At 48.4% G+C, this 24,446-nt stretch overlaps 1 protein-coding gene across 1 annotated transcript in view; it reads left to right on the forward strand.

Annotated features, from left to right (window-relative positions):
• LOC115180120 (staphylococcal nuclease domain-containing protein 1) overlaps positions 1 to 24,010 on the forward strand; it is a 317,205-nt gene extending 293,195 nt beyond the window's left edge. The window contains exons 22-23 of the mRNA XM_029742020.1: positions 19,087 to 19,131; positions 22,596 to 24,010. Of these exons, the coding sequence (XP_029597880.1) occupies positions 19,087 to 19,131; positions 22,596 to 22,667 (117 nt within the window). The 3' untranslated portion in view covers positions 22,668 to 24,010. The remainder of the gene's footprint in view (positions 1 to 19,086; positions 19,132 to 22,595) is intronic.
• The last annotated feature ends 436 nt before the right edge of the window (positions 24,011 to 24,446 follow it).

Consider the following 24,446-nt stretch of genomic DNA (forward strand, 5'->3'; position numbering starts at 1 on the left):
CTACCAGACCCATAGCTACCAGACCCGTCCCCATAACTACCAGACCCGTCCCCATAGCTACCAGACCCGTCCCCATAACTGCCAGACCCGTCCCCATAACTGCCAGACCCGTCCCCATAGCTACCAGACCCGTCCCCATAACTGCCAGACCCGTCCCCATAACTGCCAGACCCGTCCCCATAGCTGCCAGACCCGTCCCCATAGCTACCAGACCCGTCCCCATAGCTACCAGACCGTCCCCATAACTGCCAGACCCGTCCCCATAACTGCCAGACCCGTCCCCATAGCTACCAGACCCGTCCCCATAACTGCCAGACCCGTCCCCATAACTGCCAGACCCGTCCCCATATTCTGCCAGACCCGTCCCCATAGCTGCCAGACCCGTCCCCATAGCTGCCAGACCCGTCCCCATAGCTGCCAGACCCGTCCCCATAACTACCAGACCCATAGCTACCAGACCCATAGCTGCCAGACCCGTCCCCATAACTACCAGACCCATAGCTACCAGACCCATAGCTACCAGACCCGTCCCCATAACTGCCAGACCCGTCCCCATAACTACCAGACCCATAGCTACCAGACCCGTCCCCATAACTGCCAGACCCATCCCCATAACTGCCAGACCCATAGCTACCAGACCCATCCCCATAACTGCCAGACCCATCCCCATAGCTACCAAACCCGTCCCCATAACTGCCAGACCCGTCCCCATAACTGCCAGACCCGTCCCCATAACTACCAGACACGTCCCCATAGCTGCCAGACCCGTCCCCATAGCTGCCAGACCCGTCCCCATAGCTGCCAGACCCATAGCTACCAGACCCATAGCTGCCAGACCCGTACCCATAACTACCAGACCCATAGCTACCAGACCCATCCCCATAACTGCCAGACCCGTCCCCATAACTGCCAGACCCGTCCCCATAACTGCCAGACCCGTCCCCATAGCTGCCAGACCCGTCCCCATAGCTGCCAGACCCGTCCCCATAGCTGCCAGACCCGTCCCCATAGCTGCCAGACCCGTCCCCATAGCTGCCAGACCCGTCCCCATAACTACCAGACCCATAGCTACCAGACCCGTCCCCATAACTACCAGACCCATAGCTACCAGCCCCGTCCCCATAACTACCAGACCCGTCCCCATAGCTACCAGACCCGTCCCCATAACTGCCAGACCCGTCCCCATAACTGCCAGACCCGTCCCCATAACTGCCAGACCCATAGCTACCAGACCCATCCCCATAACTGCCAGACCCGTCCCCATAACTGCCAGACCCGTCCCCATAACTGCCAGACCCGTCCCCATAGCTACCAGACCCGTCCCCATAGCTACCAGACCCGTCCCCATAACTACCAGACCCGTCCCCATAACTGCCAGACCCGTCCCCTTAACTACCAGACCCATAGCTACCAGACCCGTCCCCATAACTGCCAGACCCGTCCCCATAACTACCAGACCCGTCCCCATAACTGCCAGACCCGTCCCCATAGCTGCCAGACCCGTCCCCATAGCTGCCAGACCCATAACTACCAGACCCATAGCTACCAGACCCGTCCCCATAACTGCCAGACCCGTCCCCATAACTGCCAGACCCATAGCTACCAGACCCGTCCCCATAACTGCCAGACCCGTCCCCATAACTGCCAGACCCGTCCCCATAACTGCCAGACCCGTCCCCATAACTGCCAGACCCGTCCCCATAACTGCCAGACCCGTCCCCATACCTGCCAGACCCGTCCCCATAGCTGCCAGACTCATAGCTACCAGACCCGTCCCCATAACTACCAGACCCGTCCCCATAGCTGCCAGACCCGTCCCCATAGCTGCCAGACCCGTCCCCATAGCTGCCAGACCCGTCCCCATAGCTGCCAGACCCGTCCCCATAGCTGCCAGACCCGCTCAACCCTCCCATAGCTGCCAGACCCGTCCCCATAACTGCCAGACCCATAGCTACCAGACCCATAGCTGCCAGACCCGTCCCCATAACTACCAGACCCATAGCTACCAGACCCATAGCTACCAGACCCGTCCCCATAACTGCCAGACCCGTCCCCATAACTGCCAGACCCGTCCCCATAACTACCAGACCCATAGCTACCAGACCCGTCCCCATAACTGCCAGACCCGTCCCCATAACTGCCAGACCCATAGCTACCAGACCCGTCCCCATAACTGCCAGACCCATCCCCATAGCTACCAGACCCGTCCCCATAACTGCCAGACCCGTCCCCATAACTGCCAGACCCGTCCCCATAACTGCCAGACCCGTCCCCATAACTGCCAGACCCGTCCCCATAACTGCCAGACCCGTCCCCATAGCTACCAGACCCGTCCCCATAGCTACCAGACCCGTCCCCATAGCTACCAGACCCGTCCCCATAACTGCCAGACCCGTCCCCATAACTGCCAGACCCGTCCCCATAACTACCAGACCCGTCCCCATAGCTTCCAGACCCGTCCCCATAGCTGCCAGACCCGTCCCCATAACTACCAGACCCATAGCTACCAGACCCGTCCCCATAACTACCAGACCCAAAGCTACCAGACCCGTCCCCATAACTACCAGACCCGTCCCCATAGCTACCAGACCCGTCCCCATAACTGCCAGACCCGTCCCCATAACTGCCAGACCCGTCCCCATAGCTACCAGACCCGTCCCCATAACTGCCAGACCCGTCCCCATAACTGCCTGACCCGTCCCCATAGCTGCCAGACCCGTCCCCATAGCTACCAGACCCGTCCCCATAGCTACCAGACCGTCCCCATAACTGCCAGACCCGTCCCCATAACTGCCAGACCCGTCCCCATAGCTACCAGACCCGTCCCCATAACTGCCAGACCCGTCCCCATAACTGCCAGACCCGTCCCCATAACTGCCAGACCCGTCCCCATATTCTGCCAGACCCGTCCCCATAGCTGCCAGACCCGTCCCCATAGCTGCCAGACACGTCCCCATAGCTGCCAGACCCGTCCCCATAACTACCAGACCCATAGCTACCAGACCCATAGCTGCCAGACCCGTCCCCATAACTACCAGACCCATAGCTACCAGACCCATAGCTACCAGACCCGTCCCCATAACTACCAGACCCATAGCTACCAGACCCGTCCCCATAACTGCCAGACCCATCCCCATAACTGCCAGACCCATAGCTACCAGACCCGTCCCCATAACTGCCAGACCCATCCCCATAGCTACCAAACCCGTCCCCATAACTGCCAGACCCGTCCCCATAACTGCCAGACCCGTCCCCATAACTACCAGACACGTCCCCATAGCTGCCAGACCCGTCCCCATAGCTGCCAGACCCGTCCCCATAGCTGCCAGACCCATAGCTACCAGACCCATAGCTGCCAGACCCGTACCCATAACTACCAGACCCATAGCTACCAGACCCATCCCCATAACTGCCAGACCCGTCCCCATAACTGCCAGACCCGTCCCCATAGCTGCCAGACCCGTCCCCATAGCTGCCAGACCCGTCCCCATAGCTGCCAGACCCGTCCCCATAGCTGCCAGACCCGTCCCCATAGCTGCCAGACCCGTCCCCATAGCTGCCAGACCCGTCCCCATAGCTGCCAGACCCGTCCCCATAACTACCAGACCCATAGCTACCAGACCCGTCCCCATAACTACCAGACCCATAGCTACCAGACCCGTCCCCATAACTACCAGACCCGTCCCCATAGCTACCAGACCCGTCCCCATAACTGCCAGACCCGTCCCCATAACTGCCAGACCCGTCCCCATAACTGCCAGACCCATAGCTACCAGACCCATCCCCATAACTGCCAGACCCGTCCCCATAACTGCCAGACCCGTCCCCATAACTGCCAGACCCGTCCCCATAGCTACCAGACCCGTCCCCATAGCTACCAGACCCGTCCCCATAACTGCCAGACCCGTCCCCATAACTACCAGACCCATAGCTACCAGACCCGTCCCCATAACTGCCAGACCCGTCCCCATAACTACCAGACCCGTCCCCATAACTGCCAGACCCGTCCCCATAGCTGCCAGACCCGTCCCCATAGCTGCCAGACCCATAGCTACCAGACCCATAGCTGCCAGACCCGTCCCCATAACTACCAGACCCATAGCTACCAGACCCATCCCCATAACTGCCAGACCCGTCCCCATAACTGCCAGACCCGTCCCCATAACTGCCAGACCCGTCCCCATAGCTACCAGACCCGTCCCCATAACTGCCAGACCCGTCCCCATAACTGCCAGACCCGTCCCCATAACTGCCAGACCCGTCCCCATAACTGCCAGACCCGTCCCCATAACTGCCAGACCCGTCCCCATAGCTACCAGACCCGTCCCCATAGCTGCCAGACCCGTCCCCATAACTGCCAGACCCGTCCCCATAACTGCCAGACCCGTCCCCATAGCTGCCAGACCCGTCCCCATACCTGCCAGACCCGTCCCCATAGCTACCAGACCCGTCCCCATAGCTACCAGACCCGTCCCCATAACTGCCAGACCCGTCCCCATAACTGCCAGACCCATCCCCATAGCTACCAGACCCGTCCCCATAACTGCCAGACCCGTCCCCATAACTGCCAGACCCGTCCCCATAACTGCCAGACCCGTCCCCATAACTGCCAGACCCGTCCCCATAGCTGCCAGACCCTTCCCCATAGCTGCCAGACCCGTCCCCATAGCTGCCAGACCCGTCCCCATAGCTGCCAGACCCGTCCCCATAGCTGCCAGACCCGTCCCCATAGCTGCCAGACCCGTCCCCATAGCTGCCAGACCCGTCCCCATAACTGCCAGACCCGTCCCCATAGCTGCCAGACCCGTCCCCATAGCTGCCAGACCCGTCCCCATAACTGCCAGACCCGTCCCCATACCTGCCAGACCCGTCCCCATAGCTGCCAGACCCATAGCTACCAGACCGGTCCCCATAACTGCCAGACCCGTCCCCATAGCTACCAGACCCGTCCCCATAACTGCCACGCTGCATCTGCTGTCTGTCTGCCAGATCAATGGCAGTGGATAACACCATGATCAATGGGCCCTTTTCCTCCTCACACTTTTGCACAGTAAACACTTTTAATCTTATTGCACTGGATTGGGACGCAATCTCTCTCTCTCTGTCTTTTACTGTCTGCATGTCGCGCGCTCTCTCTTACTCTCTCTCATTTTCTGTATGTCTTTCTCTCTTTCTCTCTCACACACATACAGTTGAAGTCGGAAGTTTACATACACTTAGGTTGGAGTCATTAACCTCTCTGGGCCAGTGGGACGCCCACCTACTCAACAGCCAGTGTAATCCCGTGGCGCGATATTCAAATACCTTTCAATTTCTCAAACATATGACTATTTTACACCATTTTAAAGACAAGACTCTCGTTAATCTAACCACACTGTCCGATTTCAAAAAGGCTTTACAACGAAAGCAAAACATTAGATTATGTCAGCAGAGTACCCAGCCAGAAATAATCAGACACCCATTTTTCAAGCTAGCATATAATGTCACATAAACCCAAACCACAGTTAAATGCAGCACTAACCTTTGATGATCTTCATCAGATGACAATCCTAGGACATTATGTTATACAATACATGCATGTTTTGTTCAATCAAGTTCATATTTATATCAAAAACCAGCTTTTTACATTAGCATGTGACTAGCATGTGACTAGCATTCCCACCGAACACTTCCGGTGAATTTACTAAATTACTCACGATAAACGTTCACAAAAAAACATAACAATTATTTTAAGAATTATAGATACAGAACTCCTTTATGCACTCGCTATGTCCGATTTTAAAATAGCTTTTCGGTGAAAGCACATTTTGCAATATTCTGAGTAGATAGCCCGGCCATCACAGGCTAGCTATTTTGACACCCACCAAGTGTGGTACTCACCAAACTCCGATTTACTATTAGAAAAGTTTGATTACCTTTGCTGTCTTTGTCAGAATGCTCTCCCAGGACTTCTACTTCAATAACAAATGTTGGTTTGGTTCCAAATAATCCATAGTTATATCCAAATAGCGGCGTTTTGTTCGTGCGTTCAAGACACTATCCGAAGGGTAAAGAAGGGTGACGCGCCCGACGCGTTTCGTGACAAAAAAATTCAAAATATTCCATTACCGTACTTCGAAGCATGTCAACCGCTGTTTAAAATCAATTTTTATGCAATTTTTCTTGTAAAAAAGCGATAATATTCCGACCGGGAGTCGTTGTTTTCGTTCAAAGAGAGAGAAAGTAAACATGGTGTCGGCGCGTGCTCATTGTCCTCAGATCGACCACTTACAAAATGCGCTAATGTTTTTCAGCCAGGGCCTGCAAAGCCACCATTCATCGTTCTGGCGCCTTCTGAGAGCCTATGGGAGCGTTAGAAAATGTCACGTCATGCCAGAGATCCCCTGTTTTGGTTAGAGATGATCAAGAAGGCCATGAAATGGTGAGAGAGAGCGCTTCCTGTTTGGAATCTTCTCAGGTTTTGGCCTGCCAAATGAGTTATCTTATACTCACAGACACCATTCAAACAGTTTTAGAAACTTTAGGGTGTTTTCTATCCAAATCAAACAATTATATGCATATTCTAGTTACTGGGCAGGAGTAGTAACCAGATTAAATCAGGTACGTTTTTTATCCGGCCGTGCAAATACTGCCCCCTATCCCCAACAGGTTAAAACTAGTTTTTCAACCACTCCACAAATTATAGTTTTGGCAAGTCGGTTAGGACATCTACTTTGTGCATGACACAAGTAATTTTTCCAACAATTGTTTACAGACAGATTATTTCACTTATAATTCACTGTATCACAATTTCAGTGGTTCAAAAGTTTACATACACTAAGTTGACTGTACCTTTAAACAGCTTGGAAAAGTCCAGAAAATGATGTCATGACTTTAGAAGCTTCTGATAGGCTAATTGACATCATTTGAGTCAATTGGAGTTGCACCTGTGGATGTATTTCAAGGCCTACCTTCAAACGCAGTGCCTCTTTGCTGGACATCATGGGAAAATCAAAAGAAATCAGCCAAGACCTCAGAAAAACAATTGTAGACCACAAGTCTGGTTCATCCTTGGGAGCAATTTCCAAACGCCTGAAGTTACCACGTTCATCTCTACAAACAATAGTACGCAAGTATAAACATCATGGGACCACGCAGCCGTCATACCGCTCAGGAAGGAGACGCGTTCTGTCTCCTAGAGATAAACGTACTTTGGTGCGAAAAGTGCAAATCAATCCCAGAACAACAGCAAAGTACCTTGTGAAGATGCTGGAGGAAACAGGTACAAAGTATCTATATCCACAGTAAAACGAGTCCTATATCGACATAACCTGAAAGGCCGCTTAGCAAGGAAGAAGCCACTACGGTTTGCAACTGCACATGGGGACAAAGATCATACTTTTTGGAGAAATGTCCTCTGGTCTGATGAAACAAAAATAGAACTGTTTGGCCACAATGACCATTGTTATGTTTGGAGGAAAAAGGGTGATGCTTGCAAGCCAAAGGGCACCATCCCAACCGTGAAGCACAGGGGTGGCAGCATCATGTTGTGGGGGTGATTTGCTGCAGGAGGGACTGGTGCACTTCACAAAATAGATGGTATCATGAGGGAGAAAGATTATATATTGAAGCAACATCTCATGACATCAGTTAGGAAGTTAAAGCGTGGTTGCAAATGGGTCTTCCAAATGGACAATGACCCCAAGCATACTTCCAAAGTTGTGGCAAAATGGCTTAAGGACAACAAAGTCAAGATATTGGAGTGGCCATCACAAAGCCCTGGCCTCAATCTCATAGAAAATTTGTGTGCAAAACTGAAAAAGCGTGTGTGAGCAAGGAGGCCTACAAACCTGACTCGGTTACACCAGCTCTGTCAGGAGGAATGGGCCAAAATTCACCCAACTTATTGTGGAAAGCTTGTGGAAGGCTACCCGAAACATTTGACCCAAGTTAAACAATTTAAAGGCAATGCTACTAAATACAAATTGAGTGTATGTAAACTTCTGACCCACTGGGAATGTGATGAAGAAATAAAAGCTGAAATAAATAATTCTCTCTACTGTTATTCTGACATTTCACATTCTTAAAATAAAGTGTTGATCCTAACTGACCTAAGACAGGGATTAAATGTCAAGAATTGTGAAAAACTGAGTTTAAATGTATTTGGCTAAGGTGTATGTAAACTTCCGACTTCAACTGTACATTCACCATCTTTCATCGAGAGAATATTCTCTTGTCAGCCACATTTACAGCATACTGTCACCATAAAGACCTATCTGACACAAAAGTGATTCATTCCATGACTGAAGTTGAAGTCTATTAAATACCATTAAGTTACAGTATGTTCGAACAGACACCATCTTGGTGCTCGATCACCACAGTAAAAGTAGGCCAGCCAAAGGCGACGACGTTAGATGACTGACTGACTCCCAACCCGTCTCGCACAATCAGGCTGCGCTAAGCGAACACTGTCATCGAGCGAAAAAGTTCATTAGCTCTACAAGCTAATCATCTCCCCTTTTGCTAATTAACAATCAATTGCAAAACACAGAAGCCTCTTGCTAATTATCAATCACCAATGTAGCATGAACCTCGTATATTATCCCTAGTCCTATTCAATAGAACATTTGTTGTAAAAGTTTTTTGGCCTCAAATGAAACAGCCCGCGTTACAGTTAGCTTCAAATGCTAACTCTCCCTTTTTTATTTTTAACCTTTATTTAACCTGGCAAGTCTGTTAAGATCAACTTGTTATTTACAATGACGGTCAAGGAACAGTGGGTTAACTGCCTAAAACTTTTTGGTCCACCAGCCACTGTGGCAGGTAGATGGGAAAAATGTCCAGCCAAAATATTTTTGCGCCATAATTACTTCAAAAAAAGAATACACAAGCTGATGGCCATGCTTTATGTTTCTAAAACAAAGCATTTATTAGTAAGAAATAATGTGAGATAAAGCTCAATTTCATTTTTTGTGACCCTAGAACATATCAGATGAGACAAAATGTTCAGGATGGGAGGTTACCGTGGTAACCAGGTGAGAGATTTTGGTTCTGACTACGAGTTGACAACATCTCTTTGCATCAGTTGAAGCAGCGGACTCAAACTTCCATTTAAAAACAGCCAACCTTGTGAACAAAACAATGTAAATAGCCAAGAAGCACGAGGACAAAGTCTCACTTTGTAGACTTTCGAGTAAATTTGACCAACTTTTATGGCTGTGCGCAGCGCCTCCAAAAATTATCAGCACAGTGCACAAATCTCTCCTGCCAGGCAGTGTTGCTTCATAGATTCATATTTGTTTGTGCGATTAGCAGCTATGAAACAAAACAGCAGAAATACTTTGAAAACAGCTACTGCAGCATTTTCCTTGCACGTGCTCATACTTGACTTTTTCACTATATTTTTAAAGTCGTAAATGTAACTGTAGAGCCCTGCAAATTGACCACCCACTTACGTGGCTGGTGAAATTGAATTTTTTTACCAACCAATACCTAAATCTACCCGCATTTGGCGGATGTTAATTTTATGCCCTGGTTGGCTCTTTGTAGCGACATAAGCTAATACACAACACTCACCTAGCGCTTTGAGCTAGGATTGTTGTTTTGGCTTTGGTGTTAGCTCCAGTGTGTGTTTGTGTGTTAGCTCCAGTGTTAGCGTCGCTAGTGTTTGTATTTGTGCTGATGCAGGCATGTGAGTGTGGAGTGTTTTGGGAGGGAGAGAGGGAGAGAGCAGAAGGCAGCCTGTGGGAGAGCAGCTGTGATGTGGATGGAGAGTTTAGAGGACGTACGCTGCTGCTTGAAGCCCAAGCTGAAGAGGGATATGAGAGCTGGGGATCAGACCAACACTTGCTTTTAATTGCTGTGCTGTTCTGCAGATGAGAAGCCCCATGGGAGCTGTAGTTTATTTCCCAACAGATCATTTTATTTTGGCCGTGTAGGTAAATTGCATTACTGTGAAGGGATGGATGTGCTGCCTCGTGGGAAATGTGTTTTGGGGAGTTGCAGTGTACATTTTATTATGAGAGAACGGATGATGTGGGTAGTGTAGTTTCTTTGTAGGTGTTATTTGGGGCGGCAGGTAGCCTATTGGTTAGAGCATTGGACTAATAAACGAAAGGTTGCAAGATCGAATCCCCGAGCTGACAAGGTACAAATCTGTCGTTCTGCCCCTGAACAAGGCAGTTAACCCACTGTTCCTAGGCCGTCATTGAAAATAAGAATTTGTTCTTAACTGACTTGCTTAGTTAAATAAAGGTTAAAAAAAAAAAAATATGGGTTACAGTGTAATTATTCTGTGGTGAAAATGCCTTGTGCAAGTGAAGTTGTTACATTTTGGTGTAATTGTGCCGAGAGGAACAAACGAGGTGCTTTGGGGATGTGTAGTTTTTTCTATTGTGCTGAAGGCAGACATGATGCCCCATGGGAAATGCAGTTTCTTCTATTACAGGGTAATTGTGCGGTGGGCATTGCTGTGATGCCTCATGGGAAATGTAGTTTCTTCTATCAGTGGAATTGAACAGTGGGGTAGAGATGAGATGCCACATGGGAATTGTAGGTTTGTCGGTTAATACAGCCGTCTGCCCTTATCAGTGAACAGCAGAGATAAATTGAGTACTCAATAGCAGCACGGACTCTGGGGGGCTCCGAGGTCCTACAGACAAACACAGAGACACAACCAATCACTCACCTATCATAGGCAGTAAAGATAGACAGTTCTGAGACATACAGGCTGACTCTTTTGTTGTGGTGTACTCAATGGCCTTTTGCAGTACTTTCAACCAACTTTGTCTGGTTGACAGCTTGCCATCGACCCCCTCACCCTAAACCCCCCATGGGTTCCTGTCATGTCCCGTCTCACACCCCCCCCCCCCCCCCCCATTACACTGTGGAGTGTGCAAAAGCATGCCCCTTCCTCACTGTTCGATACCTCATTAACCAGTAAGAGTTCGTGTTGAACGCCTATTGGACACTTTCATATCGACCCTACCTCTCATACCCACACACACACCGCCAGCAGCAGTGCTCTGAGGGCCTTGTGACATGTCCAGGGTGACAGTGACACGCGCCACTAGCCAAGCTCTATTTCCCCTGGCCCAACTACATACACACACACTCCTGCCTCCCCCGCACCCTGGAGTCAGGAGAGGAGAGAGAGACAGCGGGGGGTTGGAGAGTGGGTGTAGGTCATTTAAACTTCTGTCACTTCACAGTGGGTGATCTCATGGGGAGAGACAATAAAAGAGAGAAATAGAAACAAGCAATTACTGCTACTCTAACCTAGGTCTGCCAACTCATCTTTAGCCAACTCATCTTTAGCTATGTCTATAGGGTTCCCTTTTTTATACTTTCTTTTGTTGTATCATAATCATTTAGGCTGGTTTATATGGTCAACATTTTCTTTCAGTGGAAAATGACCTGGTCTGTCTGTGTATTTTACCATCAAATGCACTTGTGTAGGTCAAATCTCGAAGTTCTCAGCCTGTGTGTGTCTCTACCTGGTGTGTGTGTGTGGAGATGAAGTAGGCCCACATACCTTTTTAAAAACCTTGTTCACAATGTGTCTATCCAAGAGTAGGGCTGTGGTCATGACATTTAGTCAGCCAGTGATTGTCAAGCTAATAACGGTAATTTACCGTTAATTAACATAAATGCATTTAGCATCTCCTGGCTTCCACACACAGCCTCCAAGCCACTGATGCAGACCTTTTGGAACATCTACAGTTTTAAAAGTCTAATAAACCCATGTAATATAGCCTACACCATCACAATTAAACCATTATTTATTTTAGACGGGTCTAAAGAAACATGATATGAAGAAAATGTAGACTATTTCACTTGAACAGAATAGCATACTCTGAGTTGTCCTTATGTTAGGCCCTGATCTAGCTATCCTGTGGTTAATTTTCATGCCAGCCAGGTAGGCTATACTCCTGTTGTACAGCGAAGCAATGTGCTTAATATTAGGAAAGTTGAGAAATATAGTAGGCCTAGCCTATAGAACGCGGATGGGATCCTCCTCTTTTTAATAGAGGCCATCACTGTTTTCTCACACAATTGCATAGCCTAAAGAAATGTTGCAACATGAGCTCATGGACTCTCATGAAGTGTTTGATTAGATTTTCGATAACATTTGCATTGATGTCAGAGTGATTAGATGGACAATAGAGTGCTGAGTACCAGGCAGGTAACAAGTTTAGTAGGCTACTAATGACCATCAGCAGCATCAGAGCTTGGAGAAGCCTAATTGCCATGACTAAACAGTCACGTGGAATTTGACTGCGGTCATGACTCGTGACTGTAGGTGTGACAGTAATACGGTCACCGTAACAGCCCTATCCCAGAGTGTATATGTGTGTGTATATAGCCTATATAACGTGGTGTACCTGCACTCACGAAAGCCAGGTCCTCTGATGGGGCGCTCCCCTGTCGTTGGTCCTCCTTAACTCGTTGTACCATCGGTTTCGGGGCGCTGTCATGCCACATTGTCCCCCTCGCTGCCTGAAAGCCCCCGACAGACCACACTGCTGGAGCTACCAGCATGCACCGGGGCCTGTCCCAGCATGCCTCACAGGGACTTCAGAGGGACACACACACACACTCGCGCATGCAGACACGCAGTCACACAAACACACACACACAGTCAGACATACCGTACTCTCACACACAGACATGCACAGATGGCACACACACACACTCCCACACACAGCCTCCAGGGAGCAGTCTCTGACGAAGACTGCTGTGATTAAAAGAGGGGCTTTTCAAATCAAATCCATGTTCCCAGGATGTCTGGAGAGACATGGGGAGAACACTGAGTCTCCTCTCGCCATGCACTATTCATTGGAAAGACAGACAGCCAGTGGTGTGGTTCTCTCTGTGAGGGATATCACTTAAAGATGAATTATGCAGAAATCGCTCCACATTTCCTGGTTGCTAAAATTCTAATAGTTTCAGTTTATGTTACAGAACAAGCAAGTATAGTGTAGAGAATCATTGTACCATCTAAAACCCTGAAATGTATTTTCCATAACCAAAAATATTGTATTTTCAGCTGTTTGAAGCTGGTGTACAAAACTGAAAGTAAAAGACTCAAAAACTAAACGTAAGAATGTGAAGCATAGAAATAGCGCACATAGAACAGATTTACCGCTTCTTAGACTTGCTTTCAATGAGAATGACAGATCTATAACTCCATTCCTATGTGAATTTGGTCATGTCGCCCCAAAAAGTAACATTTTGCAGCTTTAAGACTAACACCCAGGACTGCAGAGTCAGATAAGCCTGGAAAGAACTACGAAGCGAGGAGTAGTTGTTATTCACAAGTACAGAGGCAGACTGTTCAGAAGGTAAATTGGACTCGGATACCAGTTGTTAATACATTGCTGACTATTCATAAGATGGAATACATTTGGTCTCTCTTTTTGTGTTTTGGGGGAAATGAGAGAGAGGGAAAGAGAAAGAAAGAGGGATGTTTTGCAAGTCAGAGAAGGCATCGGGTATATAATACGACTGATACTTACTGTGGCTAACGAGCGTTAGCTTTGTTGTACAAAATGAAGAACATTATTCCAGATTGACTATAATGGGGTTCTAAGGCATCACCTGCATTGAGTCAGACACTATGGTAATGAATGTACTCTCTGTACCAAAAACAGGATGCACATGATCTGTTCATCCTGAACCAGAAAGAATAGTCACTCACACACCTCCTGCCAAAAACCTGCCATCTAGCACATTCACAGCCTTACACCAAAACACCACCTGATCTTACACTCTCACATACACACATGTAGAGACACACACACACACACAATCTCCAAAACACCACCTGTGTATAGTGATCCACCAAACACACTCTTACTTAGTCTTATTCTACACACTCAACACACTGACCAACAACACCATATTCCCACCACCTCCCAGTCTACCAGGTAGTGACAGGTTGTTCACCAACACCATATTCCCACCACCTCCCAGTCTACCAGGTAGTGACAGGTTGTTCACCAACACCATATTCCCACCACCTCCCAGTCTACCAGGTAGTGACAGGTTGTTCACCAACACCATATTCCCACCACCTCCCAGTCTACCAGGTAGTGACAGGTTGTTCACCAACACCATATTCCCACCACCTCCCAGTCTACCAGGTAGTGACAGGTTGTTCTCCAACACCATATTCCCACCACCTCCCAGTCTACCAGGTAGTGACAGGTTGTTCACCAACACCATATTCCCACCACCTCCCAGTCTACCAGGTAGTGACAGGTTGTTCACCAACACCATATTCCCACCACCTCCCAGTCTGCCAGGTAGTGACAGGTTGTTCACCAACACCATATTCCCACCACCTCCCAGTCTACCAGGTAGTGACAGGTTGTTCACCAACACCATATTCCCACCACCTCCCAGTCTACCAGGTAGTGACAGGTTGTTCACCAACACCATATTCCCAACCACCTCCCAGTCTGCCAGGTAGTGACAGGTTGTTCACCAACACCATATCCCACCACCATCCCAGTCCTACCAGGTAGTGACAGGTTGTGTCACCAACACCATATTCCCACCACCTCCCAGTCTACCAGGTAGTGACAGGTTGTTCACCAACACCATATTCCCACCACCTCCCAGTCTACCAGGTAGTGACAGGTTGTTCAACAACACCATATTCCCACCACCTCCTAGGGGGGAGGGGAGGGGGGTTTAATCGGCCAGGTAGTGACAGGTTGTACACCAACACCATATTCCCACCACCTCCCAGTCTACCAGGTAGTGACAGGTTGTTCACCAACACCATATTCCCACCACCTCCCAGTCTGCCAGGTAGTGACAGGTTGTTCACCAACACCATATTCCCACCACCTCCCAGTCTACCAGGTAGTGACAGGTTGTTCACCAACACCATATTCCCACCACCTCCCAGTCTACCAGGTAGTGACAGGTGTTCACCAACACCATATTCCCACCACCTCCCAGTCTACCAGGTAGTGACAGGTTGTTCACCAACACCATATTCCCACCACCTCCCAGTCTACCAGGTAGTGACAGGTTGTACACCAACACCATATTCCCACCACCTCCCAGTCTACCAGGTAGTGACAGGTTGTTCACCAACACCATATTCCCACCACCTCCCAGTCTACCAGGTAGTGACAGGTTGTTCAACACCATATTCCCACCACCTCCCAGTCTACCAGGTAGTGACAGGTTGTTCACCAACACCATATTCCCACCACCTCCCAGTCTACCAGGTAGTGACAGGTTGTTCAACACCATATTCCCACCACCTCCCAGTCTACCAGGTAGTGACAGGTTGTTCAACACCATATTCCCACCACCTCCCAGTCTACCAGGTAGTGACAGGTTGTTCACCAACACCATATTCCCACCACCTCCCAGTCTGCCAGGTAGTGACAGGTTGTTCACCAACACCATATTCCCACCACCTCACAGTCTACCAGGTAGTGACAGGTTGTTCACCAACACCATATTCCCACCACCTCCCAGTCTACCAGGTAGTGACAGGTTGTTCACCAACACCATATTCCCACCACCTCCCAGTCTACCAGGTAGTGACAGGTTGTTCACCAACACCATATTCCCACCACCTCCCAGTCTACCAGGTAGTGACAGGTTGTACACCAACACCATATTCCCACCACCTCCCAGTCTGCCAGGTAGTGACAGGATGTTCTCCAACACCAACCTGGTTTAGATGGGACCAGGGGGATCTGTCTGGCATATGGAGCTCTGTGGGGTCATATAGTAATATTATATCTCTCTTTCTCACGCTCTCTCATTCTTCCTCCTCTCCCCCCTTACTATCATTCTGAAATACACAAAGCCTATCCTATTTATTTGTTTAGTTGAGATATTTGTTTCCGTATTCTTTTTGTTTGCTGGTTTATTGGCTAGTGATTGTCCTACTCCAGTGGAAGTAGAGACCGTCTGGTGGCTGTGAAAAGGTCCTGAAAGGGCTTTTCTGGAACAGCATATGGCCCATATTAGGAGGATGCTAGGCACACATCCACACACTGGTTTCCTGCTCTCACATACTGTACTGAAGACAACAGCAGGAGACGGTCTGTCAGGAAGGCACCCCTTAGTTAAAGGACAAAGAGCTTGGCTAGCTGTCTGGCAGCTCCCTTTCATTCATATAGTAATGCCTCCATATAGTCCCCTGCTATTGGCCAGAACCAAAGTTATGCCTCCTTGTAGTCCCCTGCTATTGGCCAGGACCAAATATGAGGTCATTATTGAGATGGGATTACTCTAAGAGGTCTCCAAAGTAGACGGTAGGTGGGTTGGTGGTGGATGAAAGGAAATGACAAGATGATGGTATTCCATCCAGGGACTTTAACCTACATCAGTAGTCATGAAGGACACGGGGCACCAAAGTACTTTTAACATGGCGTATCCGGACCCCTCCCAGCCACTCAAATGTCACCGGAGACCTCTGAAGTAAGACGTTAATGCTATTGACTAGGACCTTCATATGGTCACATCTGTTTGGTAAGGTCACATCTGCTGTCCCCTTTTCTAAATTCTCACTCTTAGTTAGCTTTGATTGATATCTTATGCAGCGGTTGCAGTTTTTGACACCCCACTCACACACACACACACCACACTCTCTCTCTCCAGCTCTCCATCACACACACACACACAGCGGTACGATCCAGCTGTACTGAAGTATGTTTTTCTTCCAGACCCTCGTGTGTCCTGGGTTGCTATCACATGAACCAGTGTATACCAGCTAGCTAAGCAATTAAACCCGATGCAGAATCCACGCTCTGCAGTTTTCAACATCTGCCGTCCTCCTATATCTGTGTTCGTTTCCTTGGCCGAGAGTCTCATCTGTTCTCCGGATCAGTTATGATGCATGATGGAACCCTCTGTGGTTAATATGGTACTGTATAGAGTAGACTCTCACCCCCCTTCTCCTCCCTCAGCCTTTGACTCACTCTCTTCCACTCTTCACCCTCTCACCCCTTCTCTCCTCCTTATCCGTCCCCTCTTCTCATCCCTTATTTTTCCTCTCCTCCACCCCTTCTCCTCACTCCTATTCTCCCCCCTTCAACGCCTTTGACCCCTTTCTCTTCCCCACTCCCCTCCCCTTTCCCAATTCTCCCCTATCACCCATTTTCTCCTCTTCAACCCACCCTCCATCTTGTGAATCCTCCCTCCCCCCTTCTCCTCACCCACTTTTTCCCTGACTGACCCGAGACACACACTCCAAAAGCCTCCCCATCGATCACGCTGGCAGGAAGGAGCCAGAGCTGAGGCTGGGTTAGCTTGGGTTGGAGGAGAGAGAGGAGGGCTGGCCAGAGCCATGTAGAGCTAAACCGCTCAGTCACAGTGCAGAGCACCGTCCTCGTTTGGAGCTTTTCAGCCTCTATACACACACACGGACAGACAATACCCACAGTCTCTCTTGACCGTACCCGGACATTTCCTTTCTGTCTCTCTCTCTCTCTCTCTCTCTCTCTCTCTCTCTCTCTCTCTCTCTCTCTCTCTCTCATTTTTGCTCTTCTCCACCCCCTCCCTCCATCTCTCTCCCTCTCTCAACCTCCCTCCCCCATCCCTCGGTCCCGTCATGCTGTGTCCTGTGACTCATCGTCAGGCTCAGTCAATGGGGCTAAATGGACACTGGCATAAAAAGAGGTCAATATGCCCAGCGCTGCCTGTCTGCTGCTCCTCTCTCTCTCACTATGTCTGTCTCTCTCTCTGTCAGTATTGCGCTGTCTCTCTGTCTGTCTCTCTGTGTCTCTGTCAGTATCGCGCTGTCTCTCTCTCTCTCTCTCTCTCTCTCTCTCTCTCTCTCTCTCTCTCACTCACTCACTCACTCACTCACGCTCATCTGAGCCGAAGCCTCACAAGTCAAATCCTGTCTATCCAAGCCAGCCTAATCTCCCACACTTACACACTAAGGATGGGGGAGAAAATCACTACAGTTACATTTGACGATATATCATATTGTTTTGACAATATTATTTTTGTGCTAGTTGGCTGTACCTGCACACCACAACTAAAGTATTTTCCTTCATAGCTTGTTCTCCATCTTCTTTTTAAGTAGGAAGCCAATTTGTTTTCAGCACATTTACATGACTGATCAAAACTTGTTTTCTCATGACTCTATCTTGTTCCTCTGCCTCAGACATATGGTGAGCAATATGTTTGGAACAACAAATCACAGTATCGAATCGCAATACATATGTGATCATTTTATTTAACCAAGTCAGTTAAGAACAAATTCTTATTTACAATGACGACCTACCGGGGAACAGTGGGTTAAGTGCCTTGTTCAGGGGCAGAAGGACAGATTTTTACCTTGTCAGCTCGGGGATTCGATCCAATAACCTTTCGGTTACTGGCTACCTGCCGTCCCTACATAATGTATCAGCACCTAAGTATGGTGTTAATATCGTCATTCCCAGACATAGACACACATATACAAGCACAATCTACTTCATTTACAGACCTATATATCCTACAGGATTCTGACTTCCTGACTCTATTCCCACCATTCACTGCTCTCAGGGCCCTCGCCGACTAATCACCTGCCCTTGTGATGCAGTACAATCACAATACAGGTCTGATTTCATCACTAGCGTAGGCAGGTAGTGCGCCTTTCTTACCCTGCTGGCCTATCGCTGAAAGGTGAATGCATTTTGATTGTAATGAAATGCTAAATAGGGAGGCTCTAAAAGCTAGCTCGCTGTATAAACGAGAGCCACTTGGCTTGATTGCTCACTGTTGTTAGCTGTTAGCACGTGGGCTAGCAGTTAGCATCCGTGTTTCCTATTGATCTGATGAGGACTTAGCTGTTTTTGTTGTTACAATGTGCAATGCAGTGCTACCAATGAAGCCTGTCAACATGTGTATTATGAATGTATGGGTGGGAATGTTTGTCGGTGCGTATTGATAGTCTAAAGTGGCGTCCTCCACTTGTGTCCTTCTCATTCATCTGCACTGAGCCGATTTTCAATGAAGGAAAGGAGACGAGTTGAGGAGGCTACGTTAGAGAGTTGAGATGCACCCAATGTGTTTCTCTCCACAGCATTCAATCTGGTTTAGTTGCAACACTAATGCATGTTCTCTTTCTCTCTCTCTCAGGTGACGGAGTATCTCAATGGTCAGGAGTCTGCCAAGACTGCCAGGGTAAGTTTCTCTCTACCTCTTTACGTCTCTTGCTCTCTCTCTCTCTCTCTCTCTTGCTCTCTCTCTCTCTCTCTCTCTACGTCTCTCTCTACATCTCTCTCTCTCTCTACATCTCTCTCTCTCTCTACATCTCTCTCTCTACGTCTCTCTCTACATCTCTCTCTCTCTACGTCTCTCTCTCTCTCTACATCTCTCTCTCTATGTCTCTCTCTACATCTCTCTCTCTCTACGTCTCTCTCTACATCTCTCTCTCTCTACGTCTCTCTCTACGTCTCTCTCTACGTCTCTCTCTACATCTCTCTCTCTACGTCTCTCTCTACATCTCTCTCTCTCTACATCTCTCTCTCTCTCTACATCTCTCTCTCTCTCTACATCTCTCTCTACCTACATCTCTCTCTCTCTCTACATCTCTCTCTCTCTACGTCTCTCTCTACGTCTCTCTCTACATCTCTCTCTTTCTACGTCTCTCTCTACATCTCTCTCTCTCTACGTCTCTCTCTACGTCTCTCTCTCTCTACGTCTCTCTCTACATCTCTCTCTCTCTTTACATCTCTCTACATCTCTCTCTCTCTACGTCTCTCTCTACATCTCCCTCTCTCTCAAACTTCTCTCTCACGTCTCTCTCTCTCTCTCTACTCCTCACTCTACATCTCTCTCTCTCTCTACATCCACGACATCTCTCCATCTTTCCATCGCTCTCTACATCTCTCTCTCGAAAATCGTCCTCTCGTCCTCTCTACAATCTTCTCTCTCTCTCTACGTTCCTCGTCCTCTACATCTCTCTCTCTCTCTACATCTCTCTCTACCTACATCTCTCCTCTCTCTACATCTCTCTCTCTCTACGTCTCTCTCTACGTCTCTCTCTACGTCTCTCTCTCTCTACGTCTCTCTCTACATCTCTCTCTCTCTACGTCTCTCTCTCTCTCTACATCTCTCTCTACATCTCTCTCTCTACGTCTCTCTCTACATCTCTCTCTCTCTACGTCTCTCTCTACATCTCTCTCTCTCTACATCTCTCTCTCTACATCTCTCTCTCTCTACATCTCTCTCTCTCTCTACGTCTCTCTCTACGTCTCTCTCTCTCTACGTCTCTCTCTCTCTACATCTCTCTCTCTCTACGTCTCTCTCTACATCTCTCTCTCTCTACGTCTCTCTCTACATCTCTCTCTCTCTCTACGTCTCTCTCCCTCTTTCTCACTTTTCTCTCCCTGTTTCGTAGTAGCTCGCTCAACACGATACAAATTCAGCCTAGCTTTATTGGCATGACAGGTAACCCAGTGTTTCCAAAGCTGTAATTACAACTCCTAGTAGAAGACAGAAGCTCTCCTTCATTTCTCTGCTCCCTCTGTCTTTCTCTCCACCTGTCTGTTCTCTGAAGACATTACACATCTCATTGGCAGGCAGTGCTGTCCTAAATGGACACTGGCCCACATTCTGTGCAGGCCCACGCTGATGGAAAGAAAGCAAGGGGTGGAGAGGGAGAGATGGCATCCCCATGGCACACAGGCCTATGGCCGCCTCCACACACCCCAGGGTCCGCTCACAGCACAGCAACCAATCCAAACGCAGGTGCTTCTACCTGTTTAGGTACACTAGCCAATCGTCTAGTCAGATGACAGAGCATATAGAAAGAGTATCAGCCCAGTTTCATTATCCTTGCGATTACACCGCTCAATCCTAATACTCCTAGTTATGCAGTAACTGTTTACCGTATCTTGCCCAAGAGCATAACCCAATGACCTTATATAGATTAGTTTGTCTAATCTTGGGGTGCTTGTTTTACCTGTTTTATGGTAAACAGGTGGCATCCATTTATCCTCCTTAAACACTGTGACCTTCAAGAAGGCACAGTTCTCTCAAACAGCCAGTCACAAGACAAACACTCTCACTGCTTTGACATATTGTCCAATCACACAACGCCATGCTTAAACAATCGTCCAATCAAAGGCAAAATTGGTGTAAATGAGATGTAGTTCTCCAAAAGGCCGGAAGGAGTGACGAGGCATCGACGGAAAAGGAAAAGAAACAGGAAAGACGACATTGACGACATGGCAGCCGCTTCCTAACGACTAGAGCAAGTTAGCATGGTCGCTAATTAGCTGTGAATCGTCATGTTGACAGCTGAACACACACTGCTGATGAGGAGAGGGGCCCTTGGTTGGTGTCGTGAAACATCTCTCACACACACAACTTCTTGCGTACACACGTAGAATGCCCCTCACACACACTACCACCGCCCTTCCCATTGCGCGTCAAACGGAACGTTTAGCAGGAAATTGCTTGGATGCTTGATGAGGGATGCAGAGCTCAGCGGAGTGGATTTAATGGAATAGAGGGAATAGACAGGGATGTGTCTGAAGCACCAGAGCCCTTCTGGAAAGGATTAAATTATGATGCTCCCCTCGTTCTCACTGGGGTGTGAGAGTACACTGATGTTCTCTCTACCTCTTTACCTCTCTCTCTCTCTCTCTCTCTCTCTCTACCTTTCAACCTCTGTCTACCTCCCCCTGTCTCTCTCTCTCTCTCTCTACCTTTCAACCTTTCAACCTCTGTCTACCTCCCCCTGTCTCTCTCTCGCTCTCTCGCTCTCTCTCTCTCTCTCTCTCTCTCTCTCGCTCTCTCTCTCTCGCTCTCTCTCTCTCTCTCTCTCTACCTTTCAACCTCTGTCTCCCTGCCCCTGTCTCTACCTCTCTCTCTCTCTCTACCTTTCAACCTCTGTCTACCTGTCTCTCTCTCTCTCTCTCTCTCTCTCTCTACCTTTCAACCTCTCTCTCTCTCTCTACCTTTCAACCTCTGTCTACCTCCCCCTGTCTCTCTCTCTCTCTCTCTCTACCTTTCAACCTCTGTCTACCTCCCTCTCTCTCTCTCTCTCTCTCTCTCTCTACCTTTCAACCTCTGTCTACCTCCCCCTGTCTCTCTCTCTCTCTCTCTACCTTTCAACCTCTGTCTCCCTCCCCCTGTCTCTCTCTCTCTCTCTCTCTCTACCTTTCAACCTCTGTCTACCTCCCCCTGTCTCTCTCTCTCTCTACCTTTCAACCTCTGTCTACCTCCCCCTGTCTCTCTCTCTCTACCTTTCAACCTCTGTCTACCTCTCCCTGTCTCTCTCTCTCTACCTTTCAACCTCTGTCTACCTCCCCCTGTCTCTACCTCTCTCTCTCTCTACCTTTCAACCTCTGTCTACCTCCCCCTGTCTCTACCTCTCTCTCTCTTTCAACCTCTGTCTCCCTCCCCCTGTCTCTCTCTCTCTCTCTCTCTCTACCTTTCAACCTCTGTCTACCTCCCCCTGTCTCTCTCTCTCTCTCTCTTTCAACCCCTGTCTACCTCTCTCTCTGACTCTCTGTCTCGGGGGGAGGCTGAGGCTCCCCATTTGAACTGAAGGTTAATGTGAGACTGTTGCTTGTCTGTTTTATTGTCAGCTATTCACTAAGCGCTCATGGTCTTTTCTGTCTCATGTTTTATCTCAGCTCAACATCTGGCGCTACGGAGACTTCCGCGACGACGACGCAGACGAGTTTGGCTACAAACTAAAGAAATGAAAAACGCACGGCGCCATTCCAAAGACCAACGCGGAAGACGAGATGCACTCATTGGACGAGAAAAAGTGACAGAAAACAATTCAACGAAAATAAAACAAAGTAAAGGACAAGCATTGACTCTCTCTCTCTCTTCCTTTTATTCCATGTTCATCCTAGCGGTCCTCTCTCCTGCTACTCTGCGTATCCCTTCCTCCTCCTCCTCCTCTTCCCTCCTGACTCTGAAAGAGCATGCTATAGCTATGAACTCTCTGAAAGAGCATGCTATAGCTATGAACTCTCTGAAAGAGCATGCTATAGCTATGAACTCTCTGAAAGAGCATGCTATAGCTATGAACTCTCTGAAAGAGCATGCTATAGCTATGAACTCTCTGAAAGAGCATGCTATAGCTATGAACTCTCTGAAAGAGCATGCTATAGCTATGAACTCTCTGAAAGAGCATGCTATAGCTATGAACTCTCTGAAAGAGCATGCTATAGCTATGAACTCTCTGAAAGAGCATGCTATAGCTATGAACTCTCTGAAAGAGCATGCTATAGCTATGAACTCTCTGAAAGAGCATGCTATAGCTATGAACTCTCTGAAAGAGCATGCTATAGCTATGAAGTCATAAAAACAGTGACTGTCCAATCCTTCCTCTTCTCCGCCCTTCCTCCGCCCTTCCTGAGCCACTACCAGTTGTTCTTACCATGTCCCCCCCCCCCCCCCGCTGCAGAGCTCCGTTAATCGCCATGTCATCCTTTCAACCCGTTTCCTGATTAGTGACGTCATACGCCCACGTCAGCTAATCATGCGCATCGCTACCTTAACCTATCCTACCACAGCCAATCCCTCCTCTCCGTTGTGCAGGAAAGGGGCTAGGCCTTGAGAAGGGGGATTTAAGCAGAGGATCCATTCCCTTGTATTATTAACAGCTTTTTGCAGAGAGAAACGCTTCCTTAATGAATGACAAGAAATGAATAATGCTGTGTTTTATGAAGTTTATTTTAAAAAGCTAGCTTCGAGAGCCACACCATCCGGACGAGCTTATTTCTGTCCTTGATGTATAGCTATGTGATATGACATTTAATGGCGTTTATGTTGGGAGTGTTTCATTCTCGTCTTTCTTCTCTCTCTCGTGGCCAGAACACCTTGACAAACAGAATTTTCTCATCTTCCTCCTCCCTCTTTCTGTAATGTTTACATATGATGGTGACATGATGATCTGTCTCTCTCTCTCTCTCTCTCTGTCTCTGTCTCTGTATGCCGTAGCAGAAACAGTGTTTGAATTTGTTTCCTTATGACAGACCTTGTCGTTGTATTAAAAAATTCTGCTGAATAAAAATGAGCAAATGATTAAAAAGAAGCATGTTGTTGTTACTGGAATTAAATCACCAAACGGTCAAAGCTGCTAGATTTCACCAAGGATTGTTAATGTCCTTAGCCTGGTTTAAACCAGACCGGATGCTGCGCTCCCCATTGAATCACGCTGAGCACAGCTTTCAGTATGGTTTTACCAGGCTATGGCGTCCTAGTTCTACTCAAAGGACTAAAAAGTACCAGTGCTACTTTTGGTAGGTCGCCTCTTACATTTAAAAGACTCGTACACACCTTGATCTCATTTGCATCCTAAATAAGCGGTGTTGTTACCACAGAATGACACAGCACACGCGTCTGTACTAGATATATTTCAACACAAGTGACAGATAAGTGGTTGGTTAGTGTCACATTTATTAGCATCCGTTCAGACAGTACGTAGGTTGAGCAACGACTCAAGTACAAGTTAAAGTATTGACTACACA

This window comes from Salmo trutta, chromosome 40 (assembly GCF_901001165.1).
Source record: "Salmo trutta chromosome 40, fSalTru1.1, whole genome shotgun sequence".
NCBI classification, from domain to species: domain Eukaryota; kingdom Metazoa; phylum Chordata; class Actinopteri; order Salmoniformes; family Salmonidae; genus Salmo; species Salmo trutta.